Here is a 26,979-nt window from a genome sequence, read left to right on the forward strand (position 1 = left end):
TTGTGGGGCACGATCGCCTGATTTTTCTTCCTTCAACTTATTCAGCCAGAGAAAATGATTGGCTGCAATATGCAGATACGTTACCACCAAAAGTGGGTCTGGATTTGCCTGGGAGAAGTTAGTCACTTAATGCCCCTGCATAGAGGTGAGCCCGGGGAGGGTCGGGCTGGCAGTAGATTGCGGCCCTTTTCCGGAGGTGAGCTGTTTACCAAGATCGGCGGGTGTTTGAGGTGTGCTGGGGTAGGCCTCGGTGGGGTCCTAAATCACAGCCCAGCATACCTAGAGCCCCTCCGCTCTGTGGAGACGTCTGTCCTCTGCCCTGGGCCCTGCCTCCCTCCCTTCACTCTGCTCTAGTGGATGTCACCTCAGAGAGGTCCTCCCTGGCCCCCAGTTCAAGGAGTGGCCCTGCCGCTCTTGGCCCCCGCAAAACACTAGTCAGTATTCGACAGCAGGCCCTGGCGGTACAGTCATCTCTCAGTAAATGATCTGAAGAGAACAGACGGCATTTGAGTACAGACCCGGGTCCCCTGGCCTGCCAGGCCCCACCTGACACCCCTGTAAGATTCTTCTCTTGAGAGGTCTGAGGGAGAAGGGTGAAGGGCAAATCAGGAGCAGATCGATTTCTGGATTCAGATTAGCCCTCAAACTTCCTGTCCCTTTCCAGGGCAGCCTAGGAACAGAAGAGGGAAGTTCTGAGCGATGCCTAATGAAAAGGACCCAACCTGGCCACAAGTCAGCCCGGCCTGGCTGGTGCTCAACTTGGTATTGTCCCAGAGCTGCTTCCCCCTCCCTCCCTCCCTCCCCTCCAGTTCTTGGCACCCACGCCTTCATTTCAGTTCCTTCCCTCATCTTCTGTTTTCTGTTTTTGGCCACAGTGGATGCAGATTTAAATCAAAAGTCAGAAGTTTAGATCATTTTGAAGAGCTGCTAATGAGTGGCCCTGCCTGGCCATTTGTTTTATTAGACCGCTTCCTGCGCTTTCCAGCATGGGCTACAAGGCTCCAGGCAGCTGGGAAGAGCGATGGGACTGCCAGGGTGCTGTCCAGAGGCCCAGGGCTTCCTGATGACATTGCGTCATGGAAAAGCTGTAATAACACTCTGTCGCTTCCTCTTCAATCACACCGCGACGACAGAGGGAGGAGGCAGGGCTGGGTGACTGGCTCCCAGGCTGCCCTTGTCCCCCCTTGGTGGGGAGGTCAGGAGAAGGTTATTCCTCTGCATCACCTGTCTCGAGGACCCAGTGAGAGCTCCTGGGGGCAGATGAGGCAGCTGAGGTAGGGAGACGTGAACCAGGTCCACCAGCGCTCTGGGCTCACCCTCACTGTATGAGGACATGGCCAGGGGAAGGATCTGCTCAGGGCCCACAGCTCTGGCACTGCCAGGCCCCTGTTGCCCCCTGTGCCCCCTTATGTGCTCTTTGTGTCTTTCTTTCTCCCTTTTTAAATCAGGTATCAATTTGACACGAGGATCCTGGAGGTTATAATAGAGACTGACCGGGGTCTCGTCAAACCCGTTTTCAGGCACACAAACTACATCTCAGCCTGCTGGCATCTGGGTAGGGCCCATGCATGGCTGGTTCTTGCCTACGGAATGTGTGCGTGCCTTCTCTGTGCTGTCTCACTCTTAGTCCTTGAGGCTGATTGAAGGTGGTGGTGTCATAAGATGAAAGGTCCCTGGATGACTGTGTGGAGCGGAGGCTCTCTGCTGACCAAACCTGATTGTAACATGAAGCTCCTGTTATTGGGGAGCGTTTGTTATAACGGCTAACCCACCCTGACTAATCCCTGTATGTTTCTCAGTTCAAGGGAGAAGAGCGCTCCCCAGCGCCGGGAAAGGGAAGCCAGCCAGGAGGCCCTTCTGGGCTTCCTGCCAAGAGGGAGCAATAGAGGTGGAAGGTTGGGAGGTCCTTCTCAGTCCTCAAGTGCTGGGCTTTCTCCAGGTCTGTCTTTATCTCTCTTGGTACCTCTTCACATCAGCGCCTGTGGCCCACACCCTCCGCTGCTGTTCCCTGAGCAAAACCCTTGATTCCTATTCCCAAGCTCATCGATAATACCTGCCTTCTTAATCACCTCTCAGACTTGCCTCCCTTTCAAGGCACGCCTCAAACACCTCCATGATCACCCCACATGGCAGTGAGCCCTAACTGCCTCTCCTCTCCTGGGTAGCACTCTGTATGGCTGAGCAAACGGCTCCCATGCCTTGTCGAAGCCGCCATGGTATTTTCATATGAGAGGCTTCACTTTCTTATGAAGTCATAAGGTTCTTAAGGATAACGACATGATCCTCACACTTCCTTGTTTTCTGCATCGGCTCTGGCACTGTGCTGTATGTACCAGGCACTCAGAAAGTATTTGTTGGATGGATGAATGGAAGGAAGGAAGGACAGATTAATGAAATCACAAACGAATGAGCTACTCAGCCAGATTTTCAAGTGTCTCTACCATCTGGGCTCACTCCACTTCTCTACTCTTCATTGTACTACTCCCAACCACAAAATCCCCATTCTGGATGGTTTGGCAGACTCGTGAGCATGCTGGACTTTTCCTTGCCTCCACTCAGCCAACCCCTTCCCTGTTCTTGTCACCCTTCAGCGCCCAGATGAAGTCTCACCTCCTCCGACAGTTTCTATGATGTGTGTTGTCTGTCAGCCGACCTCTTCAACTCTTAGGATTGATCATCTGCACCACACAGCTGAATCCTCTGTATCATTGGGTACTGTCTTATGTGGTTTGTCGTCAGTTCATGTGTCTTATTCTTGCCCCCTCAACTAGAATCTATGCTCCCAAGAGCTGGATCTTCCCCAGTGCTTAGCAAAAAAGATGGACAGGGGAGAGCTTCTCAGGTCGGTGTACCCTTGCTGGTTACTAGATATTCAGGGCTCCCTCACCCCTCTTGCCATTTTAAAGTAAACTCCCACTGGAGATCCAATACATACATGGCCGCCATCTTCTCTACTTTCCGTGCCTCTCTGTTCTTCTCCTTCTGTCCGGGTTTACAGTGCTTGGGTTGACTCATTCAGCTGGGTCAGCAAAGCCTCATATACATTTCAGACAGCAGCGACCCCTGTGAGCCCAGTGGTCTGGGACACACAGTCTAAAACCACTAGCCAACTTTGCCCCTTGCGACAAACTGCGCTTTTGTTGGTGACATCTTCAGGGGCAGTTGGGGATTTGGGCTGGGGCTTGAGTGATTGGTGGAGGAGGAAGAAGTCCTCATATGAAGGGTACTGTCAGATAAAGGAGTGACTAAAGGGAAGAAGGGTCACGTGGGCAGGAGCGAGCACAGCAATGGCAGCACAGTTAGTGACATGGGTGGCCAGCCCTAAAAGACTTGTATTCTAGCTGATCATTCCCCTCATCCTCAGGCAGGTCCCACAGCACCCAGGGCTGAGAACGGGGGCAGGAATCAGAAGCGAAGGCAGGGAGCTTTGGACTTGGTGAACCAGATTTTCAAGCAAGGAAGTGGCCTAGAAAAAGCAGCATTTGGGGCTCCATTTTGTCATTAGCAAATATTTAGTTTTCAGCTGACTTCCTTTTGCCACCCAACATACTGGGACTCAGTTCTCCCACCATGGGTGCAAAGCATTCAAGTTAACACATCGTTACCTCAGCCAAACCTAATTAGGGAAGTTAACTTGCTTTGAAATCTATATAATGTATCCTAAAATTAAACAATGTTTTTGTTTTTTTATCCAGGCCACTCTTTCCTTCTCTAAATGTGGATTTTGGAAAGTTGATGGTAATTAGCCACGAGAATACAGAAATTATTTAACTCTGCATTGTCTAAAGTTCAGATAAAAGGACCACCTACTTCCCAGGCCTGCTACCTGCCTTGTAGATGCATGGAAATATTGTATTAGCCACCATTTCCCACCCACGGATCCCCAAAGGATTGCAGGAAATCGGTGAACTGTTCTTGTTGTATACTCTAGTCAGCCATAAATTGGAACTTTCGTGCACTGTGATGATCAGAATAAACAAACAGAAAGGGTAATAAGGCGCACCAAATAATCACTGGTGACCTCAGCAATTTTATTAACAAATTTATTTCCCTAATTGGGTAACGTATCTTAGTGCTCGACTCAAGGGCATTGTAATAGGTTTCCACACTGCAGAAGAAGGAATTAATTAGAACTGTTTGCTCTTTGTTCCGTATTTACACTTGTCCACCAGTCTTGTAAACATTGCGCCTGGTTTCTTTGGCCCTCCAGGCTTCTCTCTTCTGACTCCCCCACCCCACCCCCAAAATAAATAAATAGAAAGCGGGGAGTGTAATGTAACATCAGTGGCTCATTCTTTTGTGCAATCCACCCCCACCTGGAAGCTGCATTTCATGGTTAGAGCCATTTTGTGGCCAGATTCTGGCAGAGTCATCACTTCCAATAGGTACCCGGAAGTCTAGAAAGAGACCCTTATCTCCACGGGAAACAATGGAGAACCTGGGGTCTTGATTTGCCTGGGCTGTATCTGGATTGACCTTGCCCATTGAGACCCTGGGCAGGAAGGTGGTGAGATGGGCAGATCTGTCCCACTTCTTCCTGCCCCACAGAGAATACCTCTTAAGAAGGTAAGAGACAGTCATTCATTATAATGTTGTATCTGCCCTTGGAGTGGGCAGCCCATGCGAGCAGACAAGCCATACACTCATGAACTCCCTCTTCGAGTCTTCTTCAAGTAGAGTTTTTTGCCTCACAGCTTGCCAAGACTTCAGCATGACAACAAAAAGCATTTTTAAATGCGAATTCTCCAGAATCTCACTGTAATGCTGGCTTCTCACTCAAGCTGCAGCCTTCCAGTATACTCTAAAATGGTGCCATTTCACACTGCGTGTCCAGCCTCTGACGACCAGCATTAGCATAAGATGCCAGAGTACATGGAATTATCTCCAGAGCTGGTTTCTTTAGCAGCCATTAATATGCCACATATGGCTTTCGAACATGGATATAATGATTACAAAGACCTCTAACAGTGTCTAGAGTACCCCGGCTGCCAATAGGTCCCTTTTGATATCTGCGCTCCAGAAAAATCTGGATAGGCCCAACAAGCCTCATTCTCCCTCTTGAATATCCTGCAGGATCTGGATGAGGTTTTCCAGGCCAAAAATATAGCCTGGATCTGGTCCATCATAAGTGGTATGCTCATTCCAGGAGCCTTTGTATGTTGTGTGAGCAAAGTCGATCATCCGGATGTCAACTTTGGAGAGGCTTCCAGAAGAGCTGCCGTGGTCCGGCTGCGGAGCCTCCGGAGGATGCAGGCCCTCTGAGGTCCTTTCTGGCAGCTCCTGCCCATCATAGATGATGAGGAGAGAGCTGGAGTAGAACCGGTACGAGCTCTGGTTCCGAATGACCGAGAGGAGGGCCCGAAGCTGGCGCTGGATGGGTTCCAGGAGCTCTGTCCGGAGGCGGGTTCCATCATGCAGGAACTGATGGAGGGCTTGTCTGAACCCCTCAACAGAGAGTTTTCTTCCATAATACTTGTCTTTGCAGAGAAAGTGCTTCTTATCAATTTGATAAACCTTCCAATAAAAAGAGAAAGAAAATGTGAAGAATTGCCAACTTAAAAAAAATATTGTCCCTGCTATGGTTGCAGTGTTACAAGCTAACGTGATATATAAACAGATTTCCGGGAGATGCAGGGCAAGAGTGGCTGAAATGAATGGAAGGATGATCTTTCATCAAGCACCAGTGGAACTTTCACATTTTAAAATGCTTTCTGTGCAAGCCTTTAATAGGAATCCAAGGTGTAAAGATCCTTCACCCCACAGAGGTGACCCTCCACCCATGAGGAAAAGCTTTGGATTGCCTTTCTTGTGAATTTCCAATGTCATCCTCCAAATCATGATTTAAACCCTGGCTTCTGGCCCTCTTCAATTCAAATATTAGCAAACCCAAGCTAGTAAGCTTTAGCAGGAATCTGAAATCACAGCCAATGGCCTTGGAAAGCCAACTAGATTCAATTTTCCCCAATGAAGTTTATAAAGTCCTTTCTCTGCAGATTCTAAGGAAACAGTCAGAGCTCTTGGGGTAGAGCAGGGTGACTGAAGAGAAAAAGATAAAAAGATGGGCTCGATCAGGTATGGATCAGCCAGTGCAGCTGAGGGGAGCCTGGACTGGGTGGGTGGGGGGCGGTTCACAGCAGCTCTGTGGGGCTGGTGGGTCCTCCTTGGCACCAGCTCCTCTCCCCTCCCCTGTCATGTCTTGGCCACAGGAAGGGAGCAGATGGAGGAGATGCTGATGGGGGGACAGTGGCAACCGCTCCCATTTCATTCAGATGGCAGAGGCTGTACCAAGGCCACTGGCTGGCATGGCCATGACTTGGCACACCTTTCCCTGGCTCACCTGGGAAGGTCAGCCCATACCTGGCCAAGACAGTTTCTCAGGTCTTTCCTGCCTTCAGATTATGTGATATGTTTCTACCAGTGTGGAAAAAAATCAGAAAGATATGATAGACTTGCTTTGCAGGGCTGGAGATCGGCTGCTAAATTAGCCGTCATAAATACACGACGGGTGTCACTGTCTAAATAAATCAGATCAATTTCAGAAGATTTGAGGTCCAGAGAGAGATTCCATTTACACCCCAAATCATCACACTGCATTCTCCTGAGGACTGCGTTCCAAGCCTCCCAAGGGACATCTGTGCAACAAATTTATAGACTCAACTTCCAGCTTCAAGGGGTGGCAGTTTCAATTAAGGAAAGCTTGAACGTGTACCGTCAAATCGGTGTCTGGTTTTGCTTTGAGGAGATAGACTGTAAGAGTGAACGCGTGGGGAAAGTTTATTTCTTCCCGTTCTGCAGCCCCTCTGCCACAAGCCACATCAGAGCTGCAAAAAACAGGGTAGAGTCTGGGCAATAAAAAAATTAACCGTTCCTTTGCCTCCGCTGAACAGGTTACCACCTTCCCACTTCACTAACCAGAACAGGCAGCGAAAAGCAGAAAAGGTGGAGGAGGAAGAAGGAATGGCTAATAAGAATTCAAAGAGCAGAGTGCCTCGACAGCCCCTGAGAAGGAGAGGTTCGACTTTATCATTCAAGTAATTGAGGAAGCGGAGTGCGCTGAGTGGGTGAGTGAGGCGGAGAGGCTCCTTTTCAGCTCTTTCCTCAGCCCCTGCTCACACGCTGCGCTCAAAGGTCTGCTCTCACTGTGAGCAGGACCCACGTGGCCGCCGGGAAGTTCAGCTGCCAGAGACCCTGAGACCGAGTTTAAAAAATGGTGGATTTTTGACACCACTATCCTGAAAGGGTCTCTTAAAAAAAAAATCCCAGCGTGTCACAGACAGGGATATGCATTTCCGGGGCGGAAGGGCTGTGCCCGACTGCCTCCTGTGTTGCTTCCCAAGCGAAGGGCTCTGTGGGCTGTGGTGGCAGTTGGGAGACACCCTTGCCCCACAGTGGACGTGCCAGGACGCCCCGCCCTCCAGCGGGCCCTCTGCCACCTACCTGCATGCCGCAGATGCGGACGCCCAGGCAGGCTGACGTGCTCTGAGCACACTTCCTCATGTGACGGGCCTTCTTCTCCTCGGACACATCGTCCCCGTGCTGCCGGGTCCCCATCTTCAGGTCAAGGATACAGGGGTACTTGTACCGTGACACGACGTTTTCCAGCAACAGAAACCCTGGTCACACCAAGTTCAGGAAGGCTCCGAGGACGTGAAGGCCCCCACCCTGAGTGCCAGTCCTTCTCTCCCTTCTCTCCTTACAGACAAGTCCGGCGTCCCTCTTAAGAATTCAAGGTATTAGCTTTGCAGGCTGCTTTAATAAGTCCATTTACTTAGGGGGAGTTTATGAGCCTGTGAGCTGCTTTTCCTTTTCCTTTTTGCTCTGAGGTTGAAATTTAAATGCGGGCGTGAAATCCCTGGCAGGCCATGCCCAATTTACATTTTATGGCAGAAAATCATAAGGCTAAAACCTCAAGTCACTGAATGGGCCAATACCTTTTGGGAGAAGTGGGTTGATGTTAGCTTTGGAGATGAGTTGCAGGAATATTAATTTCAGCGGAGTAATTATCCTGCAAAAGCTTCTTAGGGATTAGGGTTGCAGATGTGTCTTAGTAAACACTGTGAAACCAGTCACTCGTTTGCAGAAAGGAGCCCGGCGCTGACAAAGGGGCATTGCAAGCCTAAATGTGCTCGCTGAGAACATGGCAGCCTAAGGATGAGGGGGGAGTGACTCCTCTAAGAGTCCACTTAGGGGCACTTCCCTAAGGGGGGAGCCACACCCCCTCACGCCATCAGCTCCACAGGAAGACATCTGCAGGGAGGATTTGGAGGGATAGAAGAGGGGATGGGGTGTGCCGCCCCCACCCGGCGTGGCAGTCATCATTCCTGTGTGCCCCCAGAGACCCCCGGCCCGGCCTGTCCTTGCTTCCCTGGGTGGCAGAGGCAGCGGCCTGACCAGATCCCAGTCTGACTTCCCCATCCGCTCTGATTTTTTTTTTGGAGAGATGAGATTTCTTCTAGGTCCTAGGCTTGAGGGCTTGTGCCTCAAAGTCTCCCTCACGTGTCAGTCTCTGTCTCGCCACCCACCCCTCCCCTGGCCCTGTTCCCCTCCCACCTCCGTGGCATGGCTGTTCTTAATCTCCACCCCCACCCCACTAGGGGGCAGGGAGTGCGGGCAAGGATACGATGTAGCTGGTTCTCCGGGTACTCAGTGCACAGGCGGGTCAGGTGGGCCAGGTGGCACTGCAGACCCCACGGGTTAAAGCTCCTCCTCTCGGCCTGGTTTCCGTTAGCGTCTTCCACCAGCGAGGACACGTGGGCGTTGAGGTGGAACTCTGACCTCAGGAGTGACGTGGCTGAGCTGTGGGCGAGGGAAGCGCACGACAGTCAGGGCACCGGTGCCTGTCCCTGTGACTGGGCTCTCCTGGGCTGGACGCTGAAGTGCACTGTCTCTGGCTACTCTCCAGGAAGCCTGCGGGGCCTCGGAGAGTCCCTCCTGCCGCATTCAGGCCCTGGGCACCAGATCAGGCCACCTTGCCGCCCTGGCAGGGGGTCTCTCTAAACCCCAGAATAATTCATTAGAGCGTGTCACCTCATCAGAGGGCTGTGGTGGTTTCAGTTCACTTGTAAGTGATCTGGATTACTCTCGCACTATTGAGGCAACATAGCACGGGGGCGGCGACCCTGCCTGGAATCAGAAGTCTCGGGGTTTAGGCTGTTTGTGTGCCGTGTTGTTATTTCCTCGAGACCTCAAAATGCCAACAGGGGTGGGAATCAGGGATCCTTGGTCCACCCTCTCTCCTGTCCTGTGCACCTTGGCTTCCCCATCTGTGAAACGGAGATAATGTGTACCTGCTTCCTGATGCTGAGCCAAGAGGCTTAATTACATCCGCTGTGCTCCTTGGGGAAGGGAGGTATTTTCATTGTATTAGCTCCCTTTTGTTTCCCCGTAAATGGTTTATAAGTCCCCAGGGGTGCTTTCCATCTGAGAAAGGTCAGCTAACAGTATCAGAGGTTTTGGAGACCTCTCCAGGACCTCGGGTGCCCTGAGCTGCCTGCGTCTCCTAGGTCCCGCAGGGTGGCTGTGTTGATCTCTCTCCTCGTCCCTTCCTGGCCCTTAAGGAAAGGTGATTTCTGACTGCCATTAGCCACTTTTCCTTCATGTCAACTGTTCTGGGTCTTTGCATTCCACCCCCTCCCCCCACGAGAGACACTTCATGGTCTCGGTGAAACAGGTATGTAATTAAACAAGCGTGTACTAAATGCCTGCTCTGTGCAGGACTCTGCATGTGCGGCAGCTGCTGAGAGAAAGGCATCGGAGTCCTCCCTCTAAAATGGCATGAACGGAAGTCCTTTCGTTTCTTTGGTCACATTGGTGTTTCTAGATGGAGCCTTCATCTGAATTTCTCACTTTCTTGGCCCCATTGGGGAGCTGCTAGGCTTGGCCCAGGTGGGAGCGGTGCTGATCCCCAGTGGGTTTCTGTCATCCTGCCAAGTGGCCCTCACCTCTCCTTGAGTGAGTGTGCCAGCTGAGTGTGCTGCCACTGGGCGAGGGTGTGGGCGCCACCACTGCCGCTGGTGGTCTGCTGGAGAGTCTGCCATATTGCCACTGCCGCCGACTCCGTGGAGACCTTGAAGGGCCCCCGGTTCTCCTTCAGTGGGTTCGCTACCAGGCTGAGATGGCCTCGGCTGTCTTTTCGGAGATGCACCGTGATGGTGCCTGCAGAGCACACGGGGGGAGGGAGAGGAGGGGAAAACCAGATGGAATTTACCTGGTGGACGCGTGACAAGGGGTGACATCCTTTTGAATTGTAGTTCTAATGGCACTGATCGACCTCTCCGCTTCCCTAACTCTCCTCTCAAGGAAGAGCTATGGGGACTGTTCCAGAATGAGCCCAGGGCCATGGAGCCTGCAAAAAAATAGCCTTGGGCTGATCTGGGCACAGCCTCTGCTTTATTGCATCTCTCTGTCCTTTCATGCTCGCAAAGCCGGTCCTGTACATTTTGTTCTCGCCTTCTGGTTCCTCTGTGCACAGTGGCACCTTCCCAGTGACAATACCGCTCTTCCAGAGGGGCCCAACTTTGGGTCATCAGAGCCGGTCCTCTGCAAAGAGGGCCCCCTCTCCCAGGGTGGCTTTGCGGGAAGTTGGGGCCCATCCCATGCCTCCCCTTTGCCTCCTTCATCATCCTTGCTCTCCCTTCCTTTAATCTATGTCTGACCAGCTCCTGCCAGGAAGCTCGCCTCAGCCTTCTGGGGGCTCTGCTTCTCTGTTGCCTTCATTTATACCCTGTCCCCGCCCCGTCTCTGGCTTTAACACTGATGCTCACCATTTCCTTCAGTTAGACACATAGCACATGAATATTATTGACAGAACATGGTTCTTTGATATAAAACAGAGGACTGGTGGGATTTCTCCAGCTATGGTACCTCCTGACCATCGGTGTTTGTAATCAAGGCACGACAGCCTGCTCCAGTCGCTGCTTATGAGAGTGAAGAGGGTGAGGAGACCCAGTGAACAAATGTGCTAATTGGGCTTCCCCTCCACGACGTCGGCCAGGTCAGGTAGTTAGCTCTGGCGTGTATGTCAATGCCTCTGTGGGCACCCCCTTTTGGATTTCTTGCTCAGAGGGCACAGCCCAGGTCTTTCTCCGTGGGGCTCAGTATCAGTGGGTGCTCAGCCTCGCCAGAGTTCTGGTGGAGGTGGAACCCTATTCTCGGTGGTGGCAGGAGACAGCCATGTGAATGGTTTTGTGAGGACTGGATCTCTGGAGTTCTTAGTTCCCTGTTCCTCTGTAGCTGATGCCATGAGTATTCAGTTTGCTCCTCCTCCCGCCAAGCTTCTCTCCACCTGTCTCCAACCTGCCCTGTGCCTCAGAGGCTGACCCTGTGGGGTGCACCAGTGGCTTCCTTGCCCCCCCCCCCCGCCCCGTTTCCCATGGGTTTGACCAGTGGAGGACATTGGCACTGGCAGGAGATGGGGCGGGGCGGGAGAGAGGTCGAGGTACTTATCCCAGCGGCGCCCTCCCTGCTGCAGTGTCATCCTGTCCCTCTGTGGCCTTCCTCTTGCTGGGTCAGTGTCACCACTCCCCGACTTCGGCCCTTCAGGTCTAGGGATGGTTACAGCCTTGCAGTGGTGCTGGTCCCTGGGTGCCTCGTCACCCCCAGTTGTTCCCTTAATCCTGCTTGCCCTTCTACAAGCAGTCCCTCTAAAAATTCTCTTCATTTAAACCCCTTTAAACACACCGCTCATTTTCTGCTGGGACTCTGACTGAGAGAAGGTGGGTTGCATGTGATCATGTCCTCTCAGGTATTCATTTCCTCCCCCGACCACTTGGTCACTTTCTCAGCACAAGTGGTAATTTCTGCTGAACCAGCACTCAAGGCAGCTGATTTCCCTGCTCGCGTCCCTGCCCGGGCTGGTCAGGGCGGACGCTCATTTTCAGGGCTGCTCTATAATTCAGCAAGTCGCTCTTCAGGGCCATCTGCGTCTGGCTCAGCGGTCTCTCTGGGCCAGTCCTGTCATCTCAGATTCCCAGTGCCCTAATTTTGCAGCCTGACAGTGACATGCAGTTTTTTTCCAGTTCCTTTAAAAAAATTCTGCTCTGCCTCAGCATCTCTCAGGCCCCTGAGTCCTGTGAACTAGTGATGATACTACTAGTAATACTGTACCTGAACCTGGCATTTTGTAGTTTACCTGCACACTGGCACGCATCTCTCAGTGGAGCCCGCCTGAGCTGTGCCGCTCGTGAGAACAAGGGCTGATGCAGGTCAGGGCAAGAGCTACCGTAGTGATAATCTCTGCCAGGTGCCAGCATTGCGTGCTTTTGCTTTGTTTCCACTGAGTGACAGCCTGTAAGGTGCTTGCCTGTGGTCACCGAGACCCAGAGAGCTGGAATAACTTGCCCGAGGTCATACAGTGTGTGAGCAGTGGAGCTCTGAGAAGGCCACACCAGGTGCGGATACGGAAGAAGGAACAAGCTGTACCACGGAGCCAAGGACTTCATCGGGAGACTCCGGTGTCATCATGCTGTGTTTACTTGTGTGTAGACGAGGGACACTCCTGCTGTGTCCCTATCACATTTGTTTTGGCCATTCTGTTCCGTGGGAACAGACAGAGAAGCCATGAGGCCACCAATGTGTGAGAGGGTCATCAGTACAGAGGGTTGGGAGTGCCGAGAAGCCTGAGGACATGGTGTTTACATTTCCATTCCTGTTTTCTCAGGCAGGAGGGTCTCTGTGCATGATCTGGGGAGGAGGACTGACCTAGAAACCAGCACCAGGCCCCAGAGCCACCACTCCACAGTGGAGAAAGGAGAGCACCGGCCTTGGTGCTTGTCCTTGAGGAGCTTGGAGTCTCCTGGCTGCCTGGGGGAGCCCTGGATGGTGCGCCAGCCAAGGGCAGGGCCCTTTGGGGACTTGTAAAGTTCAGCTCACCGTCTGGCCTCTCCCATCTGTGGGACTATGGTGCCAAGCCTGCAAGAAACCGCTGTCTCGGGGAGCCTCAACCCCGGGAGGCTTCCCTGGAAGGACAAGAAATGTGACCTTCATCCGCTTCCGTAGGCTCCAGCTCTTGTCTGGTCTCATCAGATCTGAGTGTCTAAATAAATGGAGGCGAGCAGAGGTGCAGAGAACCCAATAAAATCCAAAAGGCATTTCTATTTCTCATGTTGTCAGAGCTACACAGCCAGACTCCAGGTCTGTGCCTTCTTGCTCCGGCTTCCTGCACGCCTCTGGCTCTGTGTCTCCATCTATCTGCCTTCCCTCCGTCTCCCACATCACTCTGCAGCTCAGCCCAGACCTTCCTTCTGAAGCCTGAGACCCATAGCAGATAGCTGCCTGGCCGTCTCAACATGCCAGCTCTTTACTGAAGCAGCGTGTCAATGGAATCCAGACTCCTCGGGGCCTGGATTGGTTTATAGTCAAGAATCATGTTGGGCCCGGCCTGGCTTTCCAGCTTGCCTTGTGTGTCCGTGGGAACTAGGCCTCAGAGGGCCACGGGCTCCCGGCACTCTGCCGCCTCTGCCTGGCCAGGGGAGCCCTGCCTGCCTGCTCACCAGCCCTCCCCAAGCACCTCAACCTGCAGCCCTGCCAGCTGGGCAGACAAGAGTGCTTACGGCCCAACCGCCATGCCCGGAGCATCTCAGCAATTTTGGTTTGGCCAAGCAGCTTCCCCAGCCTCCATGAATATACGGTCATGCATTTATTTTTAAGCTCGTGAGAGCATTTATTTGCCGGTGTCTGTAATATGAATCTGGCTCATCTGTCAACCAGCTGGACCTAGAAGTACGTCCTTGCTCACTCAAAGCTGACAGGTACACTGGGAGGCAGAGGGATGCAGCCCCTAAGATGTCATGGCCAAGGAGCCCAGCAGGAGGTCGAGGCAAGCTCCTGGCATGGGGAGGCTACCTTTGGGAGTGATATCCCTGCCTAACACTCCCTGATGCCACCACAGCACGGGGCAGTGAGAAGGGAGAGGGTGTGCTCCATGGCATTGCAGTGGCCACTAGAGAAACAACCCCTCTCTCTGGGGCCATTCCCATGGGGGAGAAAAAGGGAGACTCCCCTGTGGCAGCCTTGTGGGCCTTCGAGCCTCCCTGATCTAAGGTCACTAGCTGAGCGGATCAGGGCAAGTCACATCCCCTCCTTTGTTGGGCTAGATGACCCCCTGAGCACTGGCATGTGAGGAGCCCATCTCTTGGGTGACTGTGCTGGTGGAGCGGGCCTGGGTGTCCGAGAGCCCACGCTTGGGAGCCAGACCTCGGAGCTTTGAATCCTGGCTCTGCCTCTCACTGGCTGTGTGGCCTGAGGCAAGTCATGTCACCTCTCTGTACCTCAGTTTCCTCACCTGTGAAACGGGGATAATAATAGTAGCTCCGTCAGAAGGTTGTCGTGAGGATTGAGTTAACACGTGGAAACTACTGAGTGAACACCAAGCTGACACCACTTTTCTTCTCCGGTGAAACAAGAAGCCCGCGCAGCCCGAGGGCCCTTGTAGGGACTGTTTCCCATCTAAAACCTGACCTCAGCCACCTGTTCCAGGCATCTGAGAGTGTGAGGGTCCTGGTTCGGCGCCTTTCTCTTGTGTCTCCCTAGATGTGTGTTTCCTTAGGTGGTGCCTGGCCCGTGGCACCTCATGGATTGTGTTCTGGCTGTTGAGTGAATCCGTGTTTCTGCATCATTGAAACCTCGTGTTTGGGTGTCGCCCCAGTGTGGAAGCTCTGCCTCACCTTCAGCAGGGCTGTGTGGTCTCGCCGGAGGGTGTCATGTGTTTCCCTGACCCAGTCCCCTCCCGACTTGTGTGGAAACAGCATCTCCTAGGGGAAGGCAGAGACTGAAGCATGCTCTATGGCCATTGATACACGTAGCTGTGATGCCTTGGCTGAAATTAATCTATCAAGTCAGCAGGGCCCTAAGGCAGGCAGTACTGGGGATGGGCCCGACTAGAACTGGGAGGCAGGGTGGAGTAGGGGTCTGGACAGTAGACCAGTGCCTGAGGGTGCCTGAGAGTGGTGCCATTGTTCTCCTGCCCAGAGGAATGGGCACGTGTAGACGGGACACAGGGGGAGCATCAGGATGGGGTCCTGCAGACCAACCAGCCTCCTTCACTTTCCTGCCTTGCCTGTGGCCGTCCTGGCAGTCTGTCTCAGCTTCAGAGCTGTGTCCAACAAGCGTGAAATGCTGTGGGCAGGAGGCCACCCCACGCAAGATCCTGCCACCGCTTTGCTAGGTTGAGTTTAGTTGCAAAAGGACAGACATTCATTCCAGTGGGTGCTCTGACAAGATGGGCAGTGACCCACAACTGATGGGCAACACCGGCCTACGGCCCCAGAGGCCTCAGGGGAGGCCCACACAGGCTGCACACCACCCATCCGCCCCTGTCTCTTAGCGTATGATGCTCGTGGGTCTTGTCTCAGACTCTCAGAAGGTCTTGGCAGGCTGGGGCTGAAGCAATGCCTAGGGCTCATTGACCCCCTATCAGTCAGTCTCAGTCTGGAACACGCTAAATACACATTTCTGGACCCTGACCCCAGGGGTTCTGGTTCACAGGTCTGGAATGGAGCCTGGGAATCTGCATTGTAACCCACACACCAGCAATTCTGGTAAAGTTGGTCAATCCCAGGTCACACTCTGAGAAACACCCGTATAGATAGGCTCCATCCTTCCCAAGTATCTTCATCATTGAAATGCAAGTGAATTTTTGACTGACTTACTTGGAGGTTATCATCACTTTTACTACAGATGCTTAGATAATGAGGGCAGAAGCTTGTAGTCACAACATCTAAACACCTTTAAAAGAGATTTTTGGGCACTCATCCCATTGAGGGGCTGGAGGCTGGCAGAGCCCTGTGAACTGCATACCCTGTGAAGGCTGGGTATGCACAAAAAGCCTGCCCCATGGATGCTGGCCGGCTGCCAAGAGTGCCCCTGCCTGGAGTCCCACAGACGGCAGCCCTCCCCACCCCGCCTTCACTCCCCAGAACCCACCTTGTGCTCGGATCTAGAACATACACTGCTCTGTACCCAGTTTCCGCAGCTAAACCTCAAAGGCAACCCATGGCCCTGGCTTTGCCACAAGTTGAGGGCAGGAATTCTGGTTTTCTAAACCTGTCAGATCCCAGCCCCTTCATGCCCTGACCCAGGCCTGAGGCTCCTCTCACCTGCCTGGGCCTCCAGAGGTGAAGGAGGCCTCAGCCCGTCCTGTCTTTCCCAGCCCTGGTCACGGGACCCAGCCATGGCACTCCTGAAGCACAGACCGGATACCCTAGCAGAGCAGGGTGGGGCTGGGGTATCATTTTATTCCGTTCTCAATTCCTCGAAGTCTGGTGGCTTGCGCTAATTTGTAGGGTTGCCAAACGGCATTAGACTCCAGCCCCAGAGGCTTGAAGGGTTCAGAGAAACTAGGACAGTGAAGGCCAACCGGGCTGTGGGAGGGGGGCGTGTCTCCGTGGCAACTCTTACACACACCACCCGGCACGAGGAAACGGCGGGCGCACGCGGCTAGGCCTCACCCAGTGTGGCAGGCACAGAGCTGTATCTGGACACTCACCTTTGTACTGAGGAGTGAACCGCTTCATGGCCAGAGGCAGGGATTCGTAGAACCTCTGCTCCCGGGAGACGAGGGGCTTGCACACCGTGTGCTCATCATACTTCATCACGCTCAGGTGCCCCCCGACCTGGTGAAGGAAGGGCTCTAGCTGCACACCCACTCTGGCATCCCCGGCATCCGTGCTGTCCTGCACAACCATGTATCCACGGGAGGAAGGCCTGGGGTAGGGGTAGCGGCTCCTGGACAGGAGGCGGGCTGTCAGCGTTCCCCAGCTTTCTCCTTCTTGGCCTTCACCACCGTCAGGGCACAGCTGTCTCTCTGTGAGCCTGGGAGGGGACCCCTGAGAGCAGAGGAGACAGGTAGAAATGACGTGAGGGAGACGGTGTGCTGGGGGAAGCAGAAGGACCCACGGTTCCCAGCCACGACCCACTGGTAGTTGAACAAGACTGTAAAGAGACATCAATCACTTCCAGAATAATCTGTTGCCAGAAACTGGTAACAGTGATTGCCTCCAGGGAGCCAGGATGAGAGGTAGACTTCTGTAAATACTGTTCTGTGCCTTTTGAATTTAAATACTGAAACAATTAAAAAAAAAATCAAATAATACACACAACTGCAGGCTTCCAGAATGCAGAGATTGTCTTAACTCCTGTCATGGTTCCTGCCTGCCTTTGGGAATGTCCGTTCCAGGCCCAAGAATAGAGCAGAGTCCCCGCTGTTGGGGCACTCGGCCTCTTGCATGGATGGGCTTAGGGGGTACAGGAAAGCTTCAGTTTTGTATGGCACAGCTGTGCACATCCGTCTGCATCATGGCTCCACAACATAATTGCTGTGTGATCTTGAGAAGTTACCAAACCTCTCTGGGCCCCACTTTCCCCATCTATAGAAAGAAATAGTAAGGATACCTACCTCATGGACTTAGGACAAAATTGAGATAAAGCCCATGAAAAGGTTAGCTGAAGGCCCAGAGTTAACTACTCAATAAATGTGATTTATCATTATTATTTCTAGCATTATTGCTGTGGCGGTCGTATTTTCCCAACAGCTCTGGGTTGTAAGAAAGGGAGCCTTTCTCACTGCCGCTTTGCACGTGAGGGAAGCGAGGCGTGAAATGCCCTACCTGGGCTCTGGTGCGGACCAGGAGCGAGGCAGGAGCAAAGTGGGGGCCGCCTGTCTCTGGGCCTCCTCCTCTGTTACCTGCTGTTCCCTTTCCCTCCTGAAGGGTGGGCTTGCTGGAACTCTGGGCTGGAAATGCAGCCCCCAAAGACTTTGTGACTTTGTCTCAGGAGAGTGCCAAGGAGACACTGTGAGGGGAGGCTCTTCTGGCCACATACGTCCTGTCCTGTGTGAGAGGACATTCTCACAGGGGTGCCCATCACCGCCGAGTTATTAATTCTCTTCTCCGCTGGACTCCTGGCCACGAATGCCACCGAGCTAGGCAGGACTGGACATGATTAACATTCCAAATGACCTTCAGTCCAGACCATGGGCACAGCCAGCTGGCTGCATGCACAGAGTACCTATCAATTTGTTCAGGACCCCAGCCCAGAGACACCCCCGCCACCCACCTAGACCTCTGGCACCAGGTGGCAGTGAACGCCTCAGCCCAGCCCATTTATACGCCCCACAGCCCTACAAGGGCCTCTTTCACGTTGGCTACTGTCTTTCAGGCCACAGAGTGCCCCTTTAGGAAGGGTGAGGCGTTTTGTCTGGTATGTGCCTTTGCTTTGCTGGATGCAGGGTGAAGCTTCTGAGAGCTGCCTGCGTGGCTGGAGCGTGACTGGGGAGGTTAGGGCTGCGGGGCCAGGCGACAGGTGTGTGTGTTGTGGGGGTGGGGGCTGAGGCCCGATGGCAAGGGGCCGAGCTGACACAACAGCCTAGGCCTTAATCCCGTCTGCTCTAAGATGGCACAGACAGAGCCCCATTTGGAGCCTGGTCCGCAAGCTGGGAAGGTGGTAGGAGGCATCTAGATGCAGAGGCAGATCAGAAATTGGCTCGGGGATCAGTTGGTATATGACAAGATAGCACAATTGTTTGGCAAACCCAATTCTGCTTGCAAATTTGGTGAAGGCAAGAAGGAAGAAAGAAGAGAAAAACCAAAGTGGCCCAGGACCACCAACCAGGCCTGGGCTTGCTGAGCAAGCACTGACAGGTCCAGCTGGTATCCCAGGCAGCCGCGCTGGGCGGCCCACCGCCCTTCTTCCCCACGCTCCTGTCTCCCTAAGGAGCTCTAAGGACATCAGTGTCACCCTGCCGTGGTGGTGTGGGGAGGAAATAACAATAAATGGTGATAAACCCAGAGTGCTTTCTGTGTGCCAGGTCTCTGTTATATAGATCAACCCAGTTAAGCTTCACAACTACCCTATGAGGTAGTGTTAGCAGTCTGTTTCACGGATGGGGAAAATGGGGCACAGAGAGGTTAAGTAACTTGCCTATGTGCACGACGCCGTTAAGGACGGGGCAGGGATTTGAACCCAGACACCTTAGCCCCATAGCGCATTTACCCGCCATGCTGCGGGGATGCTGAGGGCTGCTGTGGATCCACTTTTTTTTTTTTTTCAACGTTTATTTATTTTTGGGACAGAGAGAGACAGAGCATGAACGGGGGAGGGGCAGAGAGAGAGGGAGACACAGAATCGGAAACAGGCTCCAGGCTCTGAGCCATCAGCCCAGAGCCCGACGCGGGGCTCGAACTCACAGACCGCGAGATCGTGACCTGGCTGAAGTCGGACGCTTAACCGACTGCGCCACCCAGGCGCCCCGGATCCACTTTGACAGTCAGGAAACTGAGCCCCAAGGAGGCTGGGACTTGGCCAAAGTCGCCCGCAAGTCACTGGCTGTGCTAGGACGGAACCCAGGTTTTCTTGTCCCCCAGGCCTGGTCTCTCCTTTCCTGGCCACCCCTAGCCTTCCTCCTCCAACCTGGTGAAGTAAGTGCTTGTCCTAGTGGTGGGTGGGCTCCGTACCTCTGCAAAAACCATCATGAGGGGTCCAGGGAGGTCTACCTATAGAGCTGGGGCTTGAGGTACTTTCTGGCTAAGGATGTCAACAAGACCCGAGAAGCACTGGCATCCCCAGATGTTCTCAGGAGCCCTGGCTGAACTTTCTCAGAGAGCGCAGAGGGAGCCAGGAAGACGCTGGGTCTCCGAGGCAACCCATGGCACAGCAGTGCAAACTTAGAGTGGGTCGTAGTGATGGGGAGTCTGATGGGTAATCAGCCTGTACTTTAAAAAAAAATCTAGACTTGGGGCTCCCGGCTGGCTCAGTTGGTAGAGCATGTGACTCTTGATCTTGGGGTCATGAGTTTGAGCCCCATGTAAGGCATAGAGATTACTTAAAAAAAAAAAGTTAAAAAAAATCTAGACTCAACAGATAGGGCAATGGAGATCCTTCCTCTCGAGGATCTCCTCAGGGTATAGAGGAGGTGATAGCATAGTACAGTATGATCTGGGGTTCTGACACAGGTTGGTGCGAAGGGGCAGAGGGAGGCTGGAGGGCAGTGGCATCCACACCAGAGCACCTGCCTGAGCTGGGCAGGTGGGCTTTGTGCTGCTCAGGGAGGCACGCTGTGGCTTCCCCTTGACACTGATGCCGACCTTCCATTCCCAAGGAAACTCAGGATGTCACTGTCTTTGCGTGCAGCCTCCTGCTCTGTGGGAATGAGCGAGGGAAGACCTCCGTTCTTCCCCATCCTCCCTCAAAAGTCCCGAATAAGTAATTCAAGCTGACAGATCTTTCCCAACTCAGACCTTCCTTTTGCCACATGCAGGTACGTCTGTCATTGGCGTGGGCCTTGGCCTTCGATCAGTGCCTCTGAGCCCTGTTCTGTTTCCTCAGAGCACTGGGCAAGGAGTCCAGAGCCCACATCTGTACCAGGCATTCCCACTAGCTTGCTGAGGCCCCTAGGACGAACCGGTAACGTTCTTCTGAGTCTTGGTTTCCCGCCCACTGCCATAGCCTTGTCACGATGCTCAGATGACAAAATGCACAGCATTCCTTTGTGGAGTCCTCTCCCCAAGCGTCTCCACCACTTGAGGCTTGTCACTGCGTGGGTTGTTCTCGGGACTGACTCAGCTTGGGTGCTGGGAAGGCAGGTGAGGCGCCGCCTGAGACAGGACCTTACACCCCTCTGACACACTGGCTGAGGACGCTGGGCTCTCTCTAGTGCGTCAAAGGGAGACAGGTGTCACTCTCTCCAGCCCACGCCTGCCCCCAGAGGCCCACAGCTGCCTCCCTCACCCAGCATCCTGCCCTTGTGTTCCTTGGGGAGGGAGGAGGAGAGACCGAGGGAGGGAAGAGGGTCAGATGCCCCCAGCCAGAAGAGCTCAGCTTAAAGCCCCCTCCCCCCGGAGTGGTGGACAAATGGCCCCAGGTCCCTGTGTCCTCCTCCCCTGTCGCTGGGTTATGTCCTGAATAAAATAACTCTGGGCTCACTCCAGGAGACTCAAGGGCTAAATTCTCTGATGGGCCCCCCATCAGTTGTTGTTAAATGCCTGTGTCAGTGTAGCCCCAGGGGTCCTGAGTCAGCCTGCTGTAGGGTTGCAGGACACTCCCTGGGCTGAGGGTGGGGGGGGGGGGGTCATGGACAGCAGGGCCTGCAGTTGTATTTGGCTTCCAGAATGGAGACAGATGACAATACAAGTGATGCCAGGGACAGTGACAGAGGCCACCATCAAGCTGAGGTGGATGAGTGCCTCATGGCTCATCACTACCAGTTGGCACGTTTTATTTCCTGAGAGTCTGTGTGTGTGTAATCTCTCCCTACATACGAAACCCAAGTTCGTTAAAAATTACAGAAGATAGGCCTCTTTTCAAGCTTGCCACTGCCATTTTAGAGGAAGATGGCAGGTGAAACCACAAATCAAACTTGTACCAGTGCAAACTTGGACTAAATTAGTCCTGAACTATATCTCATGAAAGCCTGTGAGTTCCTTATACCTGGAAACAAGCTGGCTGACTGCGGTCATTGTCAGCGCTGTTCACAAAGAGTCCGGTCTTTCCTGTGGGAATGTGGGATGGTTGCACTTCCCTTGCCCTTTGGAGGTAAGTACAGCCACGGGATTTGCCTCCACCAACACAACGGGAACGGGAGTGACATACGTCACTTCTGGTGGGAGCAGTAAGCAGTTCCACGCTGGCCCTGGTCATCTCGGAAGCACGGTCACTCTCTGAGTGACTCTGCATGTTGGATACGCAGCCTAATAGAGAAGTACATCTGTGCTCTAGTAGGCCCCTGAGATTTGGGGGTAGTTTGTTATACAACACAGCCTGGTGCATCCTGACTAATGGACCCACTCACGGCCCAATCCCCAGCATGGAGCCTGGAGATGGAAAGCGACCTCACTTGAATTGGGCCCTCAGATACTTCACTGCACAAATATATCCTATATGATGGTAGCTACTCCTGCGAATCACTGGCTTTATCATCCCCATCTCTGTTTCTGAAGAGAGTCATTTTCAGGTGGAGAAACTGAGGGTCTGAGACGTTAAAGAGCTTCCTCACAGCCCAGAGCTAGTGAGTACTCTAGGTGGGATTCAGCCATAGGGGGCCTGTCAGTTCTAAAGGCCTGAGGGTCAGGGTCCTGTCCGAGGCCCTCTCCACGCTGTGTGCCCTAGTGGCCAGAAATGGGGGCCTTCCAGGAGCTTGCACCCGGCTGGGCAGTGTGCTGCTGGTGGACGGGGTCCGACGGGGCGCTCAGCGGTGTGGATTCGCAGTGCCGAGGGTGAAGGCCCCCTCCTGTGGGCCTCCTGTGGGCCAGTCTAGACCTTCCCCAAGCCACACCACCATCCAGCATCGTCTTCCGGCCGGAACAGTAACACCCTTGGAGCACGATAACTTCTCAAATGTATATAAACACTTTGGTGATTACCAAAAGACAAATTCATTTAAAGGCATTACTGAGTTCCTAGTAGTTTTTATCAGCATCCATTTTCTCAATCAACGGATACTAAAAGTATAATGAGTATCGCAGGGGGACTCGTAGGGAACAAATTATGTTGAGATGGAGCCCTGGTTGAAAAGGTTGGGAGGGATACTGCTGTCGGCTGAGGAGGGGTGGCGTCACAGGTCCAGGATGGGGTCTGAGACGGGGAGAGATGCCGGCTGGGCCGGGGGGAGGTTGAGGAGGGGCTCTGAGTGGTGGTAAGTCTCAGGGAGGGGATGTGCAGGGAGCAATAGGGAAGAGCCAGGACCAGCCAGGAGACCAGAGGAAGGGCTCTGAGTGGTGGTAAGCCCGGCCTGCTCAATGCCCTCCGAACTGCTCTAGTCACTGGCCTAGAGGGGGCACAGAGAGGGCCTGGCCACACACACCGGAGGTGCCCATCTGGCTCCTGCTCAGGCCAGGGAGGAGGGGGCTGCTTGAGACCGTGAGGTGTGGAAGCCTTCCAGACCGCATCCCCATAAGTCTGATGGGGGAGCATTCAGGGTAGGAGATAATTACGAAACAGCTTGTGTCAAAAGCAGACCGCAGTATGAGATGTGTCAGGCTGCGGACTCAAAACCAGCATGGTTTATGGGTGCCCTCTCGCCTCTGAAGCTCTGCCGTACATTTCACGGGTCTCTCGGAGCCAGAGGTTTGGTACAAGTACCATTCAATGTCTTTGCGATGCCCAAGGGAGCATTTTTTTAATCTATTAGAGATGAGAGGACCCGAAAACCGTTTAAAACTGCTTAGGTCGTAATGGGCAGGAGGATTTTGGAGTTTCTCATGTGGCAGAGGGTTGTGTATCATCCGGGGCCATCCAAGCCGGGAAAGCACAAGATTATTTTCTGGGGAAAAAAAGTCGTGTTTTAAAATCCATTCTAAAAATGACTCAAGGGCTGTAGGATGGTGTGTGCCCCCCGTCTGCGTGGTCCCCCACCCGATGGGATCAATACCGAACACTGGGGGACTTCACACATCACCTTCCCAGCCGTGGCTGAAGTATGTGGCTTTGCGGAGCCTCTGTTCCCCAGGGAAGGCTTGACACCCAGAACCACAGAGCAATGCTTCATATTCCCCAGTCACACAGACTTATTTCAGGGCTGATTTCATCCTTTGAGAGAAGATTTTTTTTTCCTCTCTTTCCTTTTCTCTTAACATTTAAAATCTCCCAATGTTCCTCCAGTTTGAGGACCAAATGCGATTTTAATACAGCGATTATTAGTTTAGAAGCCCTTCAGCCACTGACAAATGTCCTTAGCAGCAGCAGCAATGTTCCGAGCTTGCTGTCAGGGCGGGAGACGCATGGGCCAAAGATGACTCAAGAATCCAAGTGCCCCTGGAAGGCCTGCCCTGGGAGAGGCAGAGGCTGGGAGGCTTCTCCCTCCCCAACTCCTGACACATCTTGACCTCGTGACAGCACCACGGGGCCTCGGCCACCTTGCGCCTGGCTAGTAATGGCTGCACAGCATCTTCCAACTCCCTGCACCCCCTCAGGACCTCACCCCCTTGAAGCTGCGTCCAGGATCTTGGATACTGCTCACCACCCAGACCTGCACGTTTCCCAACCTCTGGCCCCCTTTGCCGCCTCTCCCCACCTTTCTCTTAAGTACTACGATCAGCAGCCACCTGCCTTACATAAGAGGCCTTTGAGCCAGAGATAGAAGGTTTTGTCAGTGGTTAGCATGGCAACTTTGTGGCTGCAAGAAGAAACGGCCTTTTAAGGTCAAAATGCGATAATGGGTGGAGCAAGCGTGTGAGCGTGCGGCCGAATGTGTGAGTGCGCGTGTGTGAGTGTGCGGTCCCCACAGAGTGGGACTGGCCAACTCTGGAGAGCGAGCCTGTTCAGGGAGAACGCAAGCCGGCGTCTCCCCAGCAGAGGGCAGCAGCAGGCATGCCAGAATCGCCCAGAGAGGGAGTCACTGTGGCCCACACTCCACAGCCAGCCAGCCCAGGCCCCCGAGGGGGGACACATCCCGGACCTGGGTTTGCTAGGCCTGTCCTCACAGAGCCCAGAACGGTGGCTGAAGGGCCTGCCTTACCCAGGGCCAGTTTCTCAAGAACTCAGAAGTTGGCACCAAGGTCAATGCCCCTCCACATTCCCTCCTCCTCTCACTGCACCCCACTTTTTCTAAGGGGTATCTGGCCGGAGGAGTGGGGGGAGCTTCCCGCCCTTGGTGAGGCATGTTCTGAGGAGTGGCGTGCCCGGCTCCATTCACAGGGTGAGGCCAGGCACAGGGCTTGCCAAAGAGGGACAGGGCACAGGAGCTGGAGGGCACCTTTGAGTTGAGGGGAACTTGGTCCTCGGCCTCTCCACTCAACCAGTCCCTCCCTGGGGCGGCTGGACCCCACTCCCCCTGCAGCTACAGGTGCTCCAGTCCTGCTCGATGAGGAAGAGTAACCAGCACTCAGTGAGCCCCTGCGTCCGCCATTCCTGGAGCTCCTCCCGGCCTCTCATCTCACTCCCCTGAACAACCCAATGCTCGTAAAGTTGATTGCTGTTCCCTGTGGCTGCTGGTGAACAAGATAGCAACCATACGGCAGGGATTTATTCAGGTGCCCTGCTCCCAGCAGGAGAAAGCGGGGGTGGTGGGGTGGGGGGGTGGGGTGGGGAGCCACGGGATAGCTCAGCCTGGCCTGCCGTCCCCAGGATGCCCTGGGACAGAGCACTGGGAGGCTCCCAGGGGCCACAGGCCCTTTGCAGAGGAGGAATTTTTCAGATCTCTGATAAGGAGATCTGAGGGAGTTCTAGGGGAGCACAGCACAGGAGGGGACCAGGAGACCTGGTTCTGCCTCAGATTCCCTGTCCCTTTCTCTCTGGACCTCAGTTTCCCTTTCTGCACTGAGAGCTCTCTGACCCAGCCATATTCTCACCCTCCTGTGGGACAACTGGCCCTTCAAGTCAGCAAGGTGGGTTGGGGGTGGGGGTGGGGTGGGGAGTGGCGGGAGGTGGTTGGCGGAGCCGCTTTCAGATTAAAAAGGACTTAGAAGACATAGTGACCCCCGTATACCTTGATTAGATCCTAGTGTAAACAAAGCAATATGAAACATCTAGGGGGGCATTGGGGAAATTTGAATATGAACTAGATGTGGACATTCTTTGGGAGTTGTTAATTTTGTTAATGGGATAATGGCATTGGGGTTGTGTAAGAACTTACTGAAGTACTTTGAGGGGATTGTGGTGATGTCCATAAACGACTTCAAATACCTTGGCCTTAGAGTAGTCAATGAAGCAATTACGGCCAAGGTCAAACAACCGTGTAAATCCTGGTGTAGGATATGCAAGCATTCATGATATCATGTCCTCAACTTTTTCCTGTAGGCTTAAAGTTTTTCATAGTAAAAAAAGGTTTAGACATAAATTGGTAGCTTTTAAAAACTGGAGAAGCCTGGGTCCTGCCCCATGGGATCAGAATCTTTGGAGAAGGAACCTAGCGTGGATGTTTTTAGGTCCCCAGAGATCCTGAGGACTGTGACAGGCCCAGACAGGTTCAGGTCTCAGGTTTACTGGAGGGCCACGAGGACCCAGGGCAGGGGGGCCCCTGGTGGTGCCGGTGGTCTACCGATACTCGACGGGGGCACCCCATACCCAGGTCACGGGCTACTGCCCACAGGCCCTGACATCATCCCAGCCTCGCGCACCGCCCCCACCCTGCGGAAGGATGGGGCTGCTGGGACAGGACACACCGTTCTGGGAGCCCAGGGGGCATTGCCAACTTCTGGGACAGCTGCCGCTGTTAAGGGTTAAATGGTGGGAATCATTGGCTCCAACCCCTGTACCTGCCACACAGCTTCCTCTACAGTCCCAGCGCACCAGAACCCTCCCAGCCTTCATGCAGGAGCCAAGGTTAGAGACTTCTGGACACCCTAGGAAGGGTTGGAATTACTCTAGGGGAAGGGCACAGAGATGGGAGAAGAGCAAACGACAGAATTTCCATGTCCCTGAACCAACCCAGCACCACCTCCATATACACAGGTATGCACAGATATACAGACACACACAGACAGACTGGCACCTCCACTGGGTGGAGCCTTGTCGGGATGTAGGGGGCTGCCCTGTCCTGCACGGACCCTCAGGCACCATCAACCAGGCCCTCCCTGCCCTATCCCCTGAGGCAGCACTCACCAGGGCCTCCTTCCTGGAAGGGCAGCAGGGAGTGTCTGGAAGGGAAGATCCAGTGGAAAATAGTCTCTTTTTTCAGTGCCTGCCTGACTGCAGGCCCTGGGCAAAGAAAAGGCCCTTCCCAGTGTCCAGCACAGAGAACTCACTGTCCACTCTAGCGCTGGTGGAGAGGTCTGCCTAGACTCGGGTCTGCCCAGTGGCCCTGGGGAAGGGAGGTCACCTGACCCTCGGGAAGGGCTGGCGGGGGCTGGCATGCCCAGCTGTCAGCTGGTGTATGGCTGCTCTGAGCAGGGCCTGAGGGCCTAGGAGGGAGGGGGGATGAAGAGGAGGAAGAAGAGGAGAGGTCTGAGAGAGAAGTGTTTTGCTCCGCTGCCTGGATGGCAGGCCCTGTGCATCAAGGGCCGATTGCGTAAGGACCCTGGCTGTTTTTTTACTCCTGGAGGTAAGGCTAGG

General features: G+C 53.8%; 1 protein-coding gene and 1 long non-coding RNA gene across 2 annotated transcripts in view; one reads left to right on the forward strand and one right to left on the reverse strand.

Annotated features, from left to right (window-relative positions):
* The window catches only part of LOC123608257, an 8,161-nt gene extending 3,882 nt beyond the window's left edge, over positions 1 to 4,279 (forward strand). The window contains exon 3 of the long non-coding RNA XR_006717148.1: positions 3,696 to 4,279. This is a non-coding gene — a long non-coding RNA (uncharacterized LOC123608257). The remainder of the gene's footprint in view (positions 1 to 3,695) is intronic.
* Positions 3,991 to 26,720, reverse strand: IP6K3 (inositol hexakisphosphate kinase 3). The gene is made up of 6 exons (XM_045497934.1): positions 26,530 to 26,720; positions 16,484 to 16,823; positions 9,942 to 10,155; positions 8,621 to 8,796; positions 7,438 to 7,613; positions 3,991 to 5,514 (listed from the first exon to the last, which is right to left on the reverse strand). The coding sequence occupies exons 2-6, from the start codon at positions 16,680 to 16,682 to the stop codon at positions 5,047 to 5,049; spliced, it is 1,233 nt and encodes a 410-aa protein (XP_045353890.1). The 5' UTR covers positions 16,683 to 16,823; positions 26,530 to 26,720; the 3' UTR covers positions 3,991 to 5,046.
* Between the last annotated feature and the right edge of the window lie 259 nt (positions 26,721 to 26,979).

Source organism: Leopardus geoffroyi, chromosome B2, assembly GCF_018350155.1.
Source record: "Leopardus geoffroyi isolate Oge1 chromosome B2, O.geoffroyi_Oge1_pat1.0, whole genome shotgun sequence".
Lineage (NCBI taxonomy): Eukaryota > Metazoa > Chordata > Mammalia > Carnivora > Felidae > Leopardus > Leopardus geoffroyi.

Bases quoted from the DNA above. Each gene is read 5' to 3' on its own strand.
- IP6K3 (XM_045497934.1), bottom strand. From the start codon at position 16,682: ATGGTTGTGCAGGACAGCACGGATGCCGGGGATGCCAGAGTGGGTGTG. The intron at 7,614-8,620 runs GTATCCTTGCCC...TGGTGTGACCAG, and splicing joins CCCGGAGAACCAGCTACATC to GGTTTCTGTTGCTGGAAAAC. The intron at 5,515-7,437 runs GTAGGTGGCAGA...TTTTATTGGAAG, and splicing joins TCCGCATCTGCGGCATGCAG to GTTTATCAAATTGATAAGAA.